Below are 17,622 nucleotides of genomic sequence, written 5' to 3'. Positions count from 1 at the left end.
ACTACTGTCCTGCACTAGAACAGTACCTACACATAGTAGATACTTGAGTATTTATTGGCTGACCAAAAAGAAAAAAGAAAGAAAAGACCCTAAAGCTGAAATATTTTTAATACTTTTATTCTAAAAAAAAATCACAAAATTCAATTTTAGTTGAAATAATATTTTAGTCTTAAAAAATTAACAAAGGAGGAAGAGTTTAAAGTTTTGTTTTATATCTAAAAATGCATTCCTGAATTCCAGTTAACTCATGCAAAATCATGTGTAGTGATACTTAATAAAATGACCCTTTAACCAGTAGTACAAATTGGATTCCATTCACGTTGAAGTAATTCCGATCCCCAAATCTCATTTTTGAAAGATTTCTGAAAAGATCTTGAAGCCACAAAGTTTATTTGAAAACATAGTTTAAAATTGCACAAATATAAATACAATTTAATAATGTGAAAAAAGGGAAGGCATGCTTCCAATAATAGTACAAAAATACTACCTTAATTTTGGTACTTTGTAAATTATAAGCCAACTGAGTAAAGTAAACACATCAATATAATAGGTTATTATTATGGTAGTAATTTTATTTCAAATAGCAACACAGGGAACTACTGAGAAGAAGAAGCCTTAATACCCAACAGAGTTGTGCTATGATACATAATATTTTACTAAATACATAGACATATTATCATGTAGTATGCCAATAATTTTTACCCCCCTCCCATTGCCATTAATTTACTATAGGTCACTTAATTTGGATTGATGTTAACTTAGAAACTAAATGTAAACATTTAAAGTTAAATTTCTCTTTATTTCAGCTTAAAAATGAAATCTCAAGATTTTAAACATTATTGAGCATAATAAGGAAGCATCACGGAAGAGTTTGTCTCAAAACAGTATTTTTAGATTAGTTATACAGTATTCATAGATATACAAAATATATAGAAATGTCTTTTCTAAATAGTTAATAAATGCTTGTTATAGTTTATAAAAAGTTTACTAAATTAATCAGGTTCTTTTTTTTTTCAACTGATGTAAACAAATTTGGGCAATGAAAATTAAAGAGGGTTTGGGTTAGATGATATGGGAGAAATTGAAAGAAAGTTAGTAAAAATTCAGGTTTGCTAAATTACCTTTAACTGTAACATTTTCAGTCATGAAACATTCCTCACATGGTGCAGTCTTTTATGGTATCTCTGCAAACATGTATCTTAGTGAAAATAACCTAGTTGAGTGTCTATTCTTTATTCCTTTTTGTGTCATGCCATTTCCCTCTCTAAGATATTCAAAGGAGAAAAGCACGTTTTATGGTTGAGCCAACTGTCCTTTTTTTCATCTTAATATTATTTTGGTGGCAGGTTTCTAAAAGTGTCCCACTGAATCTGTCAGGATTTTGCTATGATACTCTGCAACGTTGCAAGTTAGTTTTCTCTTGTGGAGAAGGTCCTGAGAAAACAGTTCCGATATTGGGGCACTTGTTTCTAGAACCTGTTATTTTGGTATTTCTGCAAAGGTTACAGCTTGTGGAAACTTCATTCAAGGCAAAATACCACATGTGAGTCTGTTAAACTTCACACTTTAATTTTCTTTTTCCTCCTCTTAACTCTTTAATGTGTCCACAGAACGGTCTTTGCTGTGTGTTTGGGGAGTTCTGTCTGAGCTCATGTGTATGTGTGTGGGGGTGTAAGGGTGTATGAAGCGGTGATCAAGCTCTTCTAATGTAAGAACCCCTCCTGCCTTACTGAGCTTTGCTCCCATACTTCTGGTCTCCTTGTCCTTGTTTTTTCATAGAGCAGAGACCACAGAAAAAGGCAGTGAGAAGACTTCAGAGTTGGTCTGAGAGACAGTGAAATCACCTCATCACCCCTGAATGTCAATGTTTTTAGATATATGGACCAAGTCCAGTTTCTCAAGGGATATGGATCCAAGTAGCTCACCTACCATACAGATAGTGCCATGTTGAGGACAGTGATGTGACGTCCACACGCTTGCTATATATGACATTTGTGGATATTAAGGCCCCATGTTCACTTTGCCTTACAATGGTTTTCATGTGTGTGACATTACCCTAACCTCCCATCTTATTTAGAGTGTCAGTATTTCTCATTTATTCCGAAACTTATAAAACATTTGAAATGCACTATTCAGCATTTAGAACCCCAAACTGAGCTGAAACAATGTGATTTTGTTTAGCAGCATTCAGATAGGCAGATTTTGCTTAAATTTTAGATCTGTTATGCCTTTCAGTGTTGTTAAACATCGTTTGGATGTCTGAGTACCTGGATTCCTCAGAAGATTAGCTTGGCACTGGCTGCAACACTGCATAAACCAGACATGTGAATACCTATAAAATTCAGTGTGATAACATGAAAACAATCTCAAGGGTAGAATATTAAAAGCAAATACAAAAACTATAACACAAAGTTTATGAAAATGCTTCCTTGTTCAGAAGCAAGGAAAAATAAAAATAAGCTAACCTATAAAACTTAATCATGCACTGCATAAATTTACATTCAGTAAAGTTAGTTTTGCATGCTTTGGTTAATATTTGAGTAGGCAGATTTGCAAGTACTAATGCATGCATTATTTTTGTACCTGAGATTAAATGTTTTAGTTTTTAAAAATTGCCTTTTTACAAATCTTATGCCAGAGTTCATCTCCAAACACTCTTCAAAATATATATATATGTATCTACTTCTTAGTTCAAAACAGTTTATAGTTCAACCTGTTCTATAAATACTGAGAAGATAGAGAAACTGTGCCATAAAGCCTAGAGAGGGAAGGAATTTGAAATTATTTTAGAAAGTTTAAATTATAGTTATGCATGTGTAATAATTTGTAAAATAGGAAGCCTCGAAAAGATGGCACACAAATTAAGCCTTCAGAATACCCTGTTTCTAGAATGCTTTTAGAAGCATTTCAAAGTATAAAACAACTGCAACAAAGAAGTGAAAGAAAGCATAGCCCTGGCCTGTGCAATGAATTCAGGGACAAATGAAGAACAGACATAAATAGACCGTCTTGCTTTTTATTTTCCCAAGGAGCTCACAAAGTTTATGGTAAATAGGTTGTGAGCTACTGTTATAAGTGGGACTAGTACAATTGTGTTTAAGTCCTACTTGTATAGCAAGAATATACAAAAAAGTTCTACCTAGTATGAATATCTAGACATGGACCCAAGATTCAACACAATAGCTTTTTTGAAGAACAAGAATGAGGAAATGGCATAGCACTGTGAAAACGAGTGTGTCCTGGACTTTCCAACCCAGTTAAGTATCACTAAATTGCTGTTTTAGTTGAAACACAGGTTGGCTGAGAAAGCAGAGCTCAGTTTCTTATGAAAGTTTCCTAGTGGACAAGATCTGCCTTTCTTTCAAGGAATGCGAGAAAGTGCATTCGCTTTCTTTCGAGAAAGCAAAGAGAATGATGACTCAATATGATTGGTCCAGTGAGTGGATGCTTTACCCCTTCCTTACCTCTTCCCTATTCCTCCATCTCCTCATGTTAAGATGCAGCAGCACAGAGAAACAAACAGCCTACTAGATATAGTTATAACATATTTTGAAATTCAGCAGTGATCACTGGACTTCTCTGCATTTTCATCCAATCTCCTGGTGAAATCGGTCCTTGAAAGTCATATCTATGTAATTGAGGGCCACTCTTTTAAAATCACACCATCAATCCTGGCTGGTTGGCTCATTGGATGGAGCCTCAGCCCATCACTGAAGGGGCCATCTGCTTCTCTTCCCTTTTCTCTCCCCCTTCTCTCTCTCTTCCCCTCCCACAACCGTGGATCAATTGTTTAGAGCATCAGCCTCAGGTGCTGAGGATAGCTTGGTTGATTCAAGCATCAGCCCCAGATGGTGGTTGCTAGGTGGATCCTGGTCGGGGCACATGTGGGAGTCTGTCTCTATATCTCTCCTCTCTCTCTAAAATAAATAAAACTAACTAACTAAATAAATAAAATAAAATATCACACCATCCTCTTAAGAGCTAGCTCTTAGGCTCTTACTGAGTAATATAAGAAAACACAAACAACAAAACCAAACCTCAAGCCCTCCCAGAGTGCCTCAGAGAGAACCAAGGTCATCTTACGCTTTCAGATGGAAAGAGTAACATAAATAACAGTTTTATGCCATGATAAGATACCAAGAACAGTTTTGCCTTAAAAAATATGTGTACATTTTAAAAAAGATGTATACCATAAAGACTGTTCTAAAATCTTGCTACTTAATTTTTGGTGGTGCTCTGATTTCTATAAACTTTCACTTGCTTTTTAGTAGCTGTTTTACTTTAATTTTATTAAAAATATCAAAAAATCTTTTGGGCCATAATTCCATACTTCCTGACAAGGAACAGTTTATGAAAATCTTGGTTCTGATGGACATTAGGTATATTGGAGAAAGTCCTACTAAAATGCTCTGAAATTTCTAAATTATGATGGGAATGGAATATTATTTACTTTTCCCTAAAACAACTCCTTGGAGTTTGAAGTAGCTTTGTATTCAAATAACAAAATAAGAATGGGGCCCCTTAATCTGCCACCACTTAGCAACAATCAAATTAAATCAAAGTATTCCACATTCACCCTACTGTCAGGCTTTAAATTGTTTCTGATCTCATGTATATAGTGGCAGCAAAGCTGAGAAAACAGCCTATTTTATTATTGCAAATTCAGTTACTGATGAAACTATCTAGAATGGCATCATAAACATAACATTGATGATGAAAGTGGCTTTGAATCCTTTGTTTAGAGGTTCCCAATAGACTATGATGAATGCAAGTCAGCTGCCCAGTGCGAATGCACAGGAGTAGGGAGAAGGGATGCTCTTCTGTCAGGGATACTCAAACAGGGAGTTGGCATGAGTTGGAGGCTGGCTACACGAGTCCTTCCCAGGCTGAGTTCCTAGGATTCTAAAATTCTAAAGAATGCCATTCTTGAAAATATTGTTGAGCTGTACTTTGCTTCTGAGCCTACAAGACTGGGTTGTTAACCACTGGGAAGTGATGAATGCCTTAAGTCCTCTGCCTCCTGCTGTCCAGCTGGAGGTATCACCATGCGCAAGTGAGCTTTGCCTGTGCGTATCAAAGCTTCCACCACATGCCCTCTGCTATTTGTTTTTATAAACTAAGTTGTAATATATGTACGCCTCAAAGATTTGTGGTTTCATGTTATTTGAGGCCTCTTCCTATGCCAGGGACTTTGGAGGCAACAAGGGAGACAACTAGTACCTGCACCTTGAGTTCAGTCTGTGTGCACTCCTCCACCCCGTACAGTAGAAAGTAACTGCTGGTCAAATGAGCTATCTCGACTCAAATGCTGTTTTGCTGGTAACTATAATCATGAGTATAACCAGCTATTACTAACAAAGAAGGAGAGCTGGGATCAGGTTACTTTTGGGAAGATTCTGGAGCAAGGCAGAAGACAAACTGAAGAAGAATGGGACAACTTACTAGGAAAAATGACTAGAATTAGACATTGGTGAAATTATATTTTGGTTACCATTTTGCAAACAATTTTTCCAAATCTTTAATAAAAAATGATGTTTTTCCAAATAATCACTGAGTCCCCAACAAGCACAAAACTGAAGAACTGAGCTGACTGACCTAATCAATGAGCTGAACACCACTGTTTACAGGAATTCTTGGTACTTGTTAAGTGTTCAAAACGAGAGCCAAAAGGGCGCGCATCTTTCATATGAAACTTCTGACATTCAGTAACATTCAGCTGGAAAATACTGATCTTTATCACTTACAGTGCAAAAGCATGAGCAATGCAGATTATTACAGAATTAAGAGAACAATTTTTAGGAAAAATGATCACTCTTAAGAAATACTATTTAAAACATTAACAGTTTAAAAGGAATATCGGTATGCAGGGCAGTTAGTGAGCAAGTAAAATATGACATTTAAGCAAGTTAATGTTAACTCAATAGAAATCACGATATCAAACTTTGGCCCTGCAGAGAATGCATGAAGAGGCGGTATCCTATCTCTTGCTTAAGTCCATACAGTCCCAGACAGCAGGTGAATAAGATCTGCGTTTGCATATTTATATCCTATATATCTGCTTTAAGAAAAACACTCCTTCAAAACCCTACACTATGAAAAACTATTTTCTGGAATTTTTATTTGGCCCATTGATCTAACAAGGCTGAATTCTCAAATCTTTTACCCCCAAGTTAAAAATTGGAGCAACAAAACAAAACTCCAGCAAGGCATAAATAGGATATTAAAGTGCATATATACAGTCCCAAAGAAGGTGCAATTGGGAACAGCAAAAATTTCTAGTGCAAAGATTGCTTTTGCCAGCAAAGCTCTTTCTCTGTAATCAAAAAAGCTAGAGTGAAAGTTAAAACTGGAACGGGTTTAAGCAATGCCTCTCTTCAGTCGAGTTAATAGTTGTGCAAACTGGAACGGGTTTAAGCAATGCCTCTCTTCAGTCGAGTTAATAGTTGTGCATGCACCTTGGCCCAAACTACGTTCAATCATCTAAAAGGGGGAGTTTCAGGGGACAGTTCAGAAATAGTCAGAATTCCCTGATCTGAGGCAGTGCTTTCTCCAGGTGTCCTATAAGCAAGTTCCAGATGTGTCATCAGCCACAAGTGGGGACAAAAACTCAAAGCTGTTTTGCGATAGGCTTGCAACTTGTGAAAAGGTTATTCACATAGTTACTTTATTTTGGTTTGTCTCGAGTCTCTCAATTCTTCTTTCGAGTCTGACCTTGACTCTTGAGGAAACATTTTGTGCTTTTGGATCTGAACAGAAACTGGACATTGTCTGTAGGAATTCCATCGGGGATCCACGGCCGTTCGAACATCTGGTTTCACCTTTTACGGAATTCATAATAAAATAGGTTTGTGTTTCTCAGTACATGTATACAGACAAGGGATTCTTATTTTTATTATTATTCTTTCTTTTCCTTCAAGGATCCAAGTTGAAGGCTCTTAGGAGGACATCCAGGTCGCCGAGATTGGCCGCTTGGAAGAGTTCTGGCTGGTCCATCAGAGAAAGTGCAATTCTGAGGGCAGCCCATATGTTCCCGGAGATGGCAGGATGAGGAACTTGCTGCTGATTCCGGCTCTTTCTCTGCAGACTGAGGGCAGTGAGAAAATTGCTGACCGCTTCTCTAAAAAGAGTAGAAAAACAGGCACTTAAAAATTCAACAAATTTCAGAGTTTGCAAACACGACAACAAAAAAGGATTATTTTAGTCTAAAATCCTAAATCATCAATCAGATGATCCAAATCATCTGATTTTGGATCATCAGATGGAACAACTTTCTGATTCTGTCAGTATTCTTTTGTGAAAAATCATCATTAAATGTAGTGAAAAAGAAAAAAGCAAAGCGATTTTTATTTTAGGACTGTCAGGTGGGAGAGGAAGAAGAATTGCCACACCATTGCTAACTCCTGAATGCACTCCCCTCCCCCTACACTGGGAGTGATTTGAAAACGTAACCCATTTGCAGGTGGGGTTTATGCGAACTACCGGTTCTACTAGAGGAAGCACCCGGTGCTACTTAGAACAAAGTGGGCTAGCCTGTCCTCTTAGTGAGAGAAATATGGGAGGCAGCTAGGGTTGAGTGGAATTTGTTGTGAGAGCATCTGGGCTTGAATTCCATTATTTAGCCTTAGCCAAACTTCTTCTCTTCTTCAAGCCTCAGTTTCCCCGACTATATCACAGGGAAAATAGAAGTCATTTAAAAACCTTCTTGGGAGGTGCAGTTGAATCATTAATCTAGATCAATCAATCTCAAAATGTTGTCTGGTGAACCCTGAGGATCAGTGAGGCTAAAATGATTTTTATAATATTACTGAGATCTCCTTTTACCTCTCACTCTCGACCTGTCTCAAGTGTACACTGGAATTTTCTAGGGACTACATGATTTACAATATCCCAACAGATTGAATGCAGAAGCAGAAATGAAAGTCTTCTATTAAGCAAGATATTAATAAATTCACAAAAATCATAAGAATACCACTCTTCTCACTGAACACTTATTTTTGTTTTGGATTTTTTTTTTTTTTTTTGTAAAAGATGTGATTTGTTTTAACCTGTAATCAGTATTATTTTTAAATGAATCTTTCAAAATCTTCTATACTGAATTTCTAATATGGTAAAAATCGATAGATAAAACCCACATACCCAAAGCCCTTTGAGGTTCTCAATACTGTTCAAAGTGTGAAGGCATCCTGAGAACCCGGAGTTTGTGAACTGCTGAGTCAGATGCTGTCCAAAAGCCGTCCAGCTCTTCCCGTTCACCCAGGCCCGGTGCCGGAGCGCCTGCTGGGTCTGCCCGAGCGCCTGCTGGGTCTGCCCTTTTTAGCACCTTACGTGGCCCAGGGTGTATATTATGTTTCTGACAAACTTGTCTTCACCAAGCATGATGCTGCTGCTTTAATTTGCACCTGCTTTACTCTCCTTAAAAGCTTTTCACACACTTGAGCTCGTTTTATACTGTGAGGCAGTTATTTATTATTAAGCATCTGATGAGAAACCTTAAAGAAGGGGAGGCTGGACTTCCAATTTTGATGCACATGAGCCAGGCACTTGCTCACCTGTATTGTTAGATCTGTCTGGAAATAAAAGGCCATTGGGAAGTGGTCACCCTACTGTAGCAACCTGGGTGATAGAAGGCAGTGGGCATTCTAATTTCCTCCTCTTTTGAATGTTGTGTAATCGAGTGAGAGAGGAGGCTTTATAGACAGATGCACATGGAAAGTCTACCTTGGAGGCCCTGTCTGGCTCTCACCTCACAGGGTGGCAGCTCAAATGGCAGGTTTCTGTTCCCTTTTATCCCGCTAGGCCTGTGAGAACTCTGGGGTGGGGTGGGGGGAAGACCTTGGAATTCCCTATGCACAGGCTGCTCCCAGCCCCCACGCGTGTGGCAGGGGTCTCTGGAGAGTAACCGAATGGTCTTATTTGTTAGCCTTGTCAAGCAGGTCCAGGTTGTTTCCATGACAACAGTCTAAACCTGTTCCTCAATTTGGGAACTCAAAGTTTGGGGACTCAAAAGATTGTACATATATATGTGTCAGTAGTTTTCAATGTTTCACACACATATCCAGAAATAAATTGTGTATATTGTCATGATTAATAAAACAAAGCACATTCATTTTAAGCATTTTTTATTTTAGAGTAGCTTTCCCTCATATACTAATACTAAAGAGAGGATCGCTGTCAAACTGGATTGAATTTCTTTTTTCATTTGAAAGGGGCCCTCATTGAAATGGTAAAGATTCACTGGTCTAAGCTCTGCTCCGGAACTCTGACTGACAAAAGGGTAGCATTTTAAGCTACACCCGTTTCAGGCCAACAATTTCCTCTCCGATTCCAACTGTACAGTATTAGGATAGGGCTCACCTTTGACTCTTTACAGGAAGTGTGGAGATGACAAACAGCAAAACAGCAAGTGTTACAGCTCATACACACACACACACCTGCAGTTCTTGGGGGAGGGGTCCTAGACTCTGGTGGGTACAGAAGTAATTGTACAGGCTCCTGGCTTTCTTCTGAGTCGTATCTCTACTGTGGATTATTCCCTATGTATACACTTACACCTCAACTATACTTATTTTCAAAATTCATTTAAGGTAGATATTTCACTTGATTTTTTTTTCTTTTCAGGAAAAAAAAGTAAGAAGTTTATCACTTCACAAGATTTCCCATATCCAGCATGACAGTCAGAGACGCACACGGCTTAGCTGTGATGTTCCAAAGTTGCTATTTGATCCAGAGGGACAGATTTAGCCAATAAGAATACAGGACACACAGTTAAATTTGTTTCAGATAAACAATGAACACTTTTCAGTATAAGTGCATCCCATGTAAGATTTGGGAAATACTTATCCTAAAAATATATTTACTGTTTATGTGAAATTCAAATTTAACTGGGCATTCTGTATTTTATCCAGAAACCCGAACACCGACTTGCTTTGTACAGGAGACCATCTGCTTGAAGATGAAAGGTTCACATCTCCACAGGGTTACCCATTTCTAGCTGGAGTGGGCCTGCATGGCGCCTGCGAACAATTGCCCGTGAGGCTTACATTTGTGAATGCCAAGAAAGTGTTTTATTGGCCCCTTGAGTATGTTTTCTACACTAGGAGGTGACAATTAAGAAAAAAAAAAACAACCTCATCCAGAAGCTTTATAAAGTCCTCCTTTAATTGAATTCAATATGCCTACATGTATGTATTTATTAACATCTCTCTACTTGTTCAAAAAAAAGGACCTAATGTATCTTATAAAATATCCCTAGAAAATAAGCAAATAAAAGGAGTAAATATAAAATTGGGTCAGGGAAATCAGAGGAAGCCAGGAGTGAAGTCAGTGTGCTGTGCGGACACCATTGGGCCTCAGAGACTGACAGGCAGGGACGGGCAGGGAGGCAGACAGAGTCTACTCGGGCCCTCGGCACAGCTGGTGTCATGCGGAGTTCAGCAAGTGGCACGTCTCACTGTATCCATGAAATCAAGCTGCTCAGGGGTCACTCAGTTCCCCTGGTTTTGACCTGAACAAGTTCATTTTAGAGGACGGAGTGTAACCCAGTGACTAATAATGTTCTTCTTGAGACCCTTTTATCATAAGTGGAGCAACTAGTGTCTAAAGCCTCAATATCTGCCCTCTGCACAATGTCCTCATGCAGGTCAGAAACAGCCATTCTTCAGATGTCAAAAGAATGCAGTCCAGTTATGTAGCTCCTTGATGGCCTCTCTAAATAATAATAATAAGGATACTCACGATGATGGCAGTAATGATCCTACTACTACTTCCTGCTCAGTATTAAGCATCTGCTGTGTGCTAGGCAGTTACACTTAATCTGTACAATAGTCCTGCAAAACAGACATTATTACTCCCTCCATTTTTTTTAAGCAGGTGAAGAAATTGAGGCTCAAAGTTAAAAGCTCAGAGTTATAAACCAATAAATAGCAGAACTGTGATTTGCACCAAAGTTGGTCTGATTCTAAAAGCCTGGTTCTTTCTGGGAATGAGAGAGGGTCTGAATTTTTTGTAGAGTTTAAAACATTTAGTTATCTTTTTTTTTCCAATTATGAAAACAATGCCTGTTTACTTAGAAAATAAAAAGAATAGAAAAAGAAAGAAGGAAAAAAATCACCCAAACTTGCATTACACAACAGAGACAAGACTTCTTTATGGTTCCCATTGATATGGACACAATAAGGGAGGACAGACACCTGGGTGACACTGAGAGGTCACAGGGGAGGAGAAAGACATTACAAAAGATAAACCCATGGCCCTGGCCGGTTGGCTCAGCGGTAGAGCGTCGGCCTGGCGTGCGGGGGACCCGGGTTCGATTCCCGGCCAGGGCACATAGGAGAAGCGCCCATTTGCTTCTCCACCCCCCCACTCCTTCCTCTCTGTCTCTCTCTTCCCCTCCCGCAGCCAAGGCTCCATTGGAGCAAAGATGGTCCGGGCGCTGGGGATGGCTCCTTGGCCTCTGCCCCAGGCACTAGAGTGGCTCTGGTCGTGGCAGAGCAAAGCCCTGGAGGGGCAGAGCATCGCCCCCTGGTGGGCAGAGCGTCGCCCCTGGTGGGCGTGCCAGGTGGATCCCGGTCGGGCGCATGCGGGAGTCTGTCTGACTGTCTCTCCCCGTTTCCAGCTTCAGAAAAATACAAAAAAAAAAAAAAAAAAAAAAAGATAAACCCGTGATTTAAAGATATTTTCTTTAAGAATTTTTTTTTATTACTCATTTTAATGGTAAATCAGGTTTAGAGATTCTTGGTTGCGCTTTGCCAAAAACTGACCCTAGAGGCCTCTTATTTTGCAGTCCCCAAGGTTCTCCTTTTCTTACCTGGAAAATGAAGGTCTACTCCTGTTTCTCAAAGAGTTGCCCTTCGGGGTGTTAACCCAGATAACTTGCCCCAACCCCTGCTGACTGAATTAAAATCTTCAGAGCAGGGGCCTGGGAATCCACATTTCACAAGGTATCCACATAATTGCTGGTCTCCGAACTCTGAGAAACACTAAAGCAAATTGTTCCTGCTTCAGCAGGCCTCAGGATCTGAAGTTTCAAGCTTACCCTTAATAGGAGGAGGATTACTACCTAAGGAGATATTTTTAGTGGCAAACCACCTTCCGGGTTATTCACCCTTGGCCCTGAGCCGGCGCTCGGTACCCAGTTGGCTGCCATACTTCACCTGTAGGCACCCAGGTTGATGCAGCTTATCCCCAGGTTGTATCTGGATCGGATGAAGCCCGGCTGGATCTCCAGCGCCCGCGTGTACGCCTCCACGGCTTCCTCGCTGCGGTCTCCATTCGCCAAAGTTGCCCCCAGACGGTTCCACAATGAATAGTCCTGATGACGAAACGAGAGCTCTCTAACAACCAGTCCAAGCCACAGTGACAGTATTCTCATATTCCCCGCAGAAGAAGGATGATGGCTGAAAATGTATCCAGTGTTCATGGACAAGGACCATGACGTGGTGAGTTACTCAAAAATCTTTATCGGCTGCTTTGTGAAATGATTCTCACCCATCAAGGAGCAGCTACCATTTAATGCTGTCAGGCAATTCATGTTTCTATTTTAGGTACTTGAATATTAACAGTGGCAGTGGCATGTCATTAGTATCGATTCCTTTAAACCACTGGATACAGGGGCATAAAGTGTAGCAAAAATGTACAAGTACATCCTGTGAAAACATTTTTTTTTTCTGAAGTTGGAAACGGGGAGGCAGTCAGTCAGACTCCCACATGTACCGACCAGGATCCATCGGCATGCCCACCAGGGGGCAATGCTCTGCCCATCTGGGGCGTCGCTCTGTTGCGACCACAGCCATTCTAGCGCCTGACGCAGAGGCCATAGAGCCATCCTCAGCGCCCCGGCCAACTTTGCTCCAGTGGAGCCTCGGCTGCAGGAGGGGAAGAGAGAGACAGAGAAGAAGCAAAGGGGGAGGGTTGGAGAAGCACATGGGTGCTTCTTCTGTGTGCCCTGGCTTGGAATTGAACCTGGGACTCCTGCACGCCAGGCTGACGCTCTACCACTGAGCCAACCTGCCAGGGCCAAAACATTTTTTTTTTTAACAGAGAATCTATGGTTTCTTGCTGTGCCCTTACCTCTGGCCGAACAGTTAAGGCAGCGTTAAATGCATCTATTGCTCTATTAAATTCTCCGCGCAAGTGGAACAGTACCCCCAGACCCGTCTGCAGGTCTGGGTCGATCATGTCTCCGTTTTGGTGGGCAGCTTCCAGATATAATTCTTTCACTCCTTCCAGAACAGCGCTATCAGGGGAAAAATAGATTTGTAATCCAAACAGTCTGAACGTAAATGATTTACTATTATGTCCTCTGTTTCAAGAGAACATTACAACAGGAAAAATCTTGCTTAAAATATCTTAGCATAATGAGAGGACTATTACTACTGCATGTTAAAAAATGCCTGCTGATTTTCATGAACTATTTCGTTTTATACATATACAAACAGTGCTAGGTAAGGAGAGTTCCAGTGACCCTATAGGTGCCAGTGTAGAGAACCCTAGCGCTGAGTTTCCCAGTGAGAAAGAATTTAGCCTCACCATTTATTACTGATAGAAAAAAATTCCAGAAGAAAGAATTTCCATTTTCCCCCATTCCTAATTCTCAGACTTTATAAAAATTGGCACACTGCAACTTATTATAATTTATTTTGGGTTTATTATATGTCCAAAGCATTTGGCTTTAAAGTATGGTACTCAGACAAGTGTCTGTGAGTGTCCATGGTGTAGATCAGTGTCTGAAGGTTGGTTCCAGTCTCAGCTCAATCTTTTAAATCAGAGCAACTCTTTTGGCAGAATGCTGTCCTACAAACCATCTGGAGTGGGTGGTGGCAGGGACCTGAGGCTCTTTAATTATCCTGATGGTGATTAATTGTGTATATGGGTGTAATTTAACGAGAAGGATACCTATCAACCGGAGACTTAGACATCCTCCGGGTAAGGCCTGGAGACCCCTTCTTGCTCTTCACAAGGTATTTGTACTTTGGATTTTGCTTGATCCAATTCTTCAGCGCTTCACAGGCATCCTGCTGGTGGCCGGTGTTGGTGTAGCTCACAGCCAAAGCCATCAGAGCTTTCAAGTTGTTGGGCTGCAGTTCTAAACATCTGAAAAAAGAGGGGGGGCAAGCCTGTTTCAGATTTTGTTTCTGGAGGCAGAGTCTAAACAGTTCTTTAGAAAATCTGGGGTCTTTATTAATTAAATGGTACTAAAGCATTGCTAAGTTTAAGTCCCTGGATAATATCACACTTATTATCTACACGGAAATTGGGGACCTAACTATATTTTTAAGAAAGTTAAAACATCCTGATGTATGTTAGGTTTGGTAATTTTAAATAATTTAAGAACTATAGAAAAATGTGGCTAATGCTTGTACATAATATTAGTACTTATGTAATCTAATGAGAAGTCGGGAATGTCATTATTTTAATGCTGCTCTACTGTGAATATATTAAATGTACTTTATCCACAAAGCGAACTGACTTGAATTAAACTTAGTCATCCAGATGTGAGAGACTGAACAGTGTTCTGTAAAGGATAGGGAAATTCCATGTAATCAGACTATTGATGTGGTTACAGCTGCTCCCCTTCAGGCGATTCCACTGGCTCTAGCAAGGGTTTCCAAACTTGAGGTGCATGGGAGCCATGGGGGGGGGGGGTGTCTGGTAAATGCAGATTCTGATACAGAGGACCTGAGGTGAGCCCCAGGCTGTGCAGGTCTGACAGGCTCCCAGGTGATGATGATGATGGTGGTGGTCCCTGGATAAGACTTACAGTAGCAAGCCCTACATAGTACCTATATTAGTGCTTTAGGAAGAGATTACACAGAGGTCCTCAGGTTATGACAGACTCGACATAGGACATTTTGAGTTTTCCATGTTCACTCCCATAAAAACTTTAAAAAATTGAGACGTGAGTGTTTTGGCTTACACTATTAGCGTTGTATTTACGGACTCCATGGGCGAACTAGTTGGGTTGCACACGACGGAAGAATATGCAGTACAGTGGACAGTACAGTATATTTATGTCCTTTTCCTTTTTCTGTGGCTTAGTTGTGTTTTTATGTTCTAGATTATGATTTTACAACTGTGTTAGGATAGGTAAGTGACTTAGGCTAAGGTGTGTTTTGACTTACACTAAAATTCTGGTTATGTCACTGTCATAGGAATGGAACTGTGTCGTAACCCAAGGACCTCTGTGTGTGTGTGTCTGTGTGTGTGTGTGTGTGTGTGTGTGTGTGTAATATTTATTTATAAGAAAGAGTAGGGAAAGTGGAAGTCCATTTGGTGGGGCCTGCTTTTTCCTCAGGGTTTAACTAGGGCCTCTAATCAAGTATGGTATGATGTTACACTCACCCGAAGTGGGCTAGGGCTTTAGTCATGGGCTCAGGAATTATACATACAGACTGCTCAGATGTTCCATTGACACCAAGAGCTAATATTGCACTGATATTATTTTGAATATATTTTTTCCTGAAGAAACTTTCAGATGCTACAGAAAAATAGTAAGTTAAATAAAACTTTATTCAGTGAGTCTATTTCATGATTGATTTGACAGACTCTTTCATGCTAGTGAAGGTCAATTGATTTGTAAATGGCCAAATATTGCGATTTAGAAATATTATTTTTTCACAAGTTCTTGTTTTCCAGAGCTAAGTATAAGTCATATTGTGGCATTTCAGCACTTATTCTGGCCAAATTCTTTGCCATGTATTTAAAGATCAAAAGATAAATATGAAACAATAGGAAATCCATTAACAAGTATCCACTAGTCCCATGATTTTGCACTTAGTTTTATCTACCTCTGGAGGGCGACAATAGCTGCTTGTTCATTTTCATTCTCTGCCTGGGTTATCCCAAGAAACTGCCATGCCTACAAAAGACAATTATGTCAACATTGCAAGAGGAAGCAGAATCACTCATGTACAAGTAGTTGGTTTGTTTATGAGACAGATTCTTCTATGCAGAACAACCAGCCCCAGATGGGAGAGTCTTTATAACAGGGAAAAACATCATATGCATTTCCTTATTCAAACTCTTTTGTGACATCTGGGTCAAGATCCTCTGTCTTTATTTAGACCAGTGGTAGTCAACCTGGTCCCTACCGCCCACTAGTGGGCATTCCAGCTTTCATGGTGGGCAGTAGCGGAGCAACCAAAGTAGAAATAAAAAGATATTTAACTATAGTAAGTTGTTTTATAAAGATTTATTCAGCCCTGGCCAGTTGGCTCAGCAGTAGAGCGTCGGCCTGGTGTGCGGGGGACCCGGGTTCGATTCCCGGCCAGGGCACATAGGAGAAGCGCCCATTTGCTTCTCCACCTCCCCTCCTTCCTCTCTGTCTCTCTCTTCCCCTCCCGCAGCCAAGGCTCCATTGGAGCAAAGATGGCCCGGGCGCTGGGGATGGCTCCTTGGCCTCTGACCCAGGCGCTAGAGTGGCTCTGGTCACAGCAGAGCGATGCCCCGGAGGGGAGGGGCAGAGCATCGCCCCCTGGTGGGCAGAGCGTCGCCCCTGGTGGGCGTGCCAGGTGGATCCCGGTCGGGCACATGCGGGAGTCTGTCTGACTGTCTCTCCCCATTTCCAGCTTCAGAAAAATACAAAAAAAAAAAGATTTATTCTGCCAAACTTAGCGAAAATCTGACATAAAGTACTTGGTAAGTAATTATTATGATATGCTTTAACTTGCTGTAACTCTGCTTTATAAATTTTATAAAGTAAAGTTACTTCCCTACTTTATAAATCATTATTACTGTGGAACCGGTGGGCGGTTTGAAAATTTTACTACTAACAGAGATACAAAAGTGGGCGGTAGGTATAAAAAGGTTGACTACTCCTGATTTAGACTCTCAGCATTATCCCCTCCCATGGAGACCTCTGAATTTCTGAGATATTAGGTATCTTAAAACCAAAAGATAAGTACATAAAACTATGCAGCTGTGAGGAAAAATGGTAAAAAAATAACCCAGAAATATAGCTAAGTAGCCTAAAGTTTACAATAAGAAATATCAAGATGTACAAAATAAAATTAGTTTGTATAAATGAAAGTCAAGCAATTATTAGAAGGGGCAACAGGAAATTTAGGAACGAGTTAACAAAAAAGAAAAATTCTTACAACATGTTTACTGCTCTAATATGATAATCACTGTTAAAGTGCATAAAACATGTAAAATGCAATATAAGTATATGTAATTTTTTAAAATTAATTTTAATGGGGTGACATTGATAAATCAGGCTACATATGTTCAGAGAAAACATCTCATAATTTTTAAGACTGCACTTATACTTTATATTGCATCACAAGCACTGTTTCATGTTTTTATAAAATATTCTTACTTATAATTTTTAATTTAAATTTTGTTGAGTGGATATCCCATTATTAACCAATTCCTATATCACTCTGAGGTTGTTTCTAATCCTTTGTTATTGTAAATAATGTGAAGAATATCTTCAAGCCGATAATGATTTTCATATCTAGAAAAAAATTTCCCCCCCTTCTTTTCCAAGTGAGAGGAGGGGAGATAGAGAGATAGACTTCTGCCTGTGACCCGACTGGGATTCACTTGGCTGCCCATTTCTGGGACAGATGCTCTGCCCATCCAGACCGTGCTCACAACTGAGCTATTTTTAGCACCTAAGGCGGA

General features: G+C 40.0%; 1 protein-coding gene across 9 annotated transcripts in view; it reads right to left on the bottom strand.

Annotated features, from left to right (window-relative positions):
• Positions 1-551: 551 nt before the first annotated feature.
• Positions 552-17,622, bottom strand: part of PEX5L (peroxisomal biogenesis factor 5 like) — a 270,558-nt gene continuing 253,487 nt past the window's right edge. For all 9 annotated transcript variants that reach the window (XM_066347076.1, XM_066347077.1, XM_066347079.1 and 6 more), the window contains 5 exons: positions 15,786-15,856; positions 13,894-14,091; positions 13,069-13,234; positions 12,153-12,310; positions 552-7,117 (listed from right to left, as the gene is read on the bottom strand). In XM_066347076.1, the coding sequence (XP_066203173.1) occupies positions 6,913-7,117; positions 12,153-12,310; positions 13,069-13,234; positions 13,894-14,091; positions 15,786-15,856 (798 nt within the window). In that variant the 3' untranslated portion in view covers positions 552-6,912. The remainder of the gene's footprint in view (positions 7,118-12,152; positions 12,311-13,068; positions 13,235-13,893; positions 14,092-15,785; positions 15,857-17,622) is intronic.

Source organism: Saccopteryx leptura, chromosome 8 (assembly GCF_036850995.1).
Source record: "Saccopteryx leptura isolate mSacLep1 chromosome 8, mSacLep1_pri_phased_curated, whole genome shotgun sequence".
NCBI lineage: Eukaryota > Metazoa > Chordata > Mammalia > Chiroptera > Emballonuridae > Saccopteryx > Saccopteryx leptura.
This window is presented reverse-complemented; position numbering and strand designations above follow the sequence as displayed.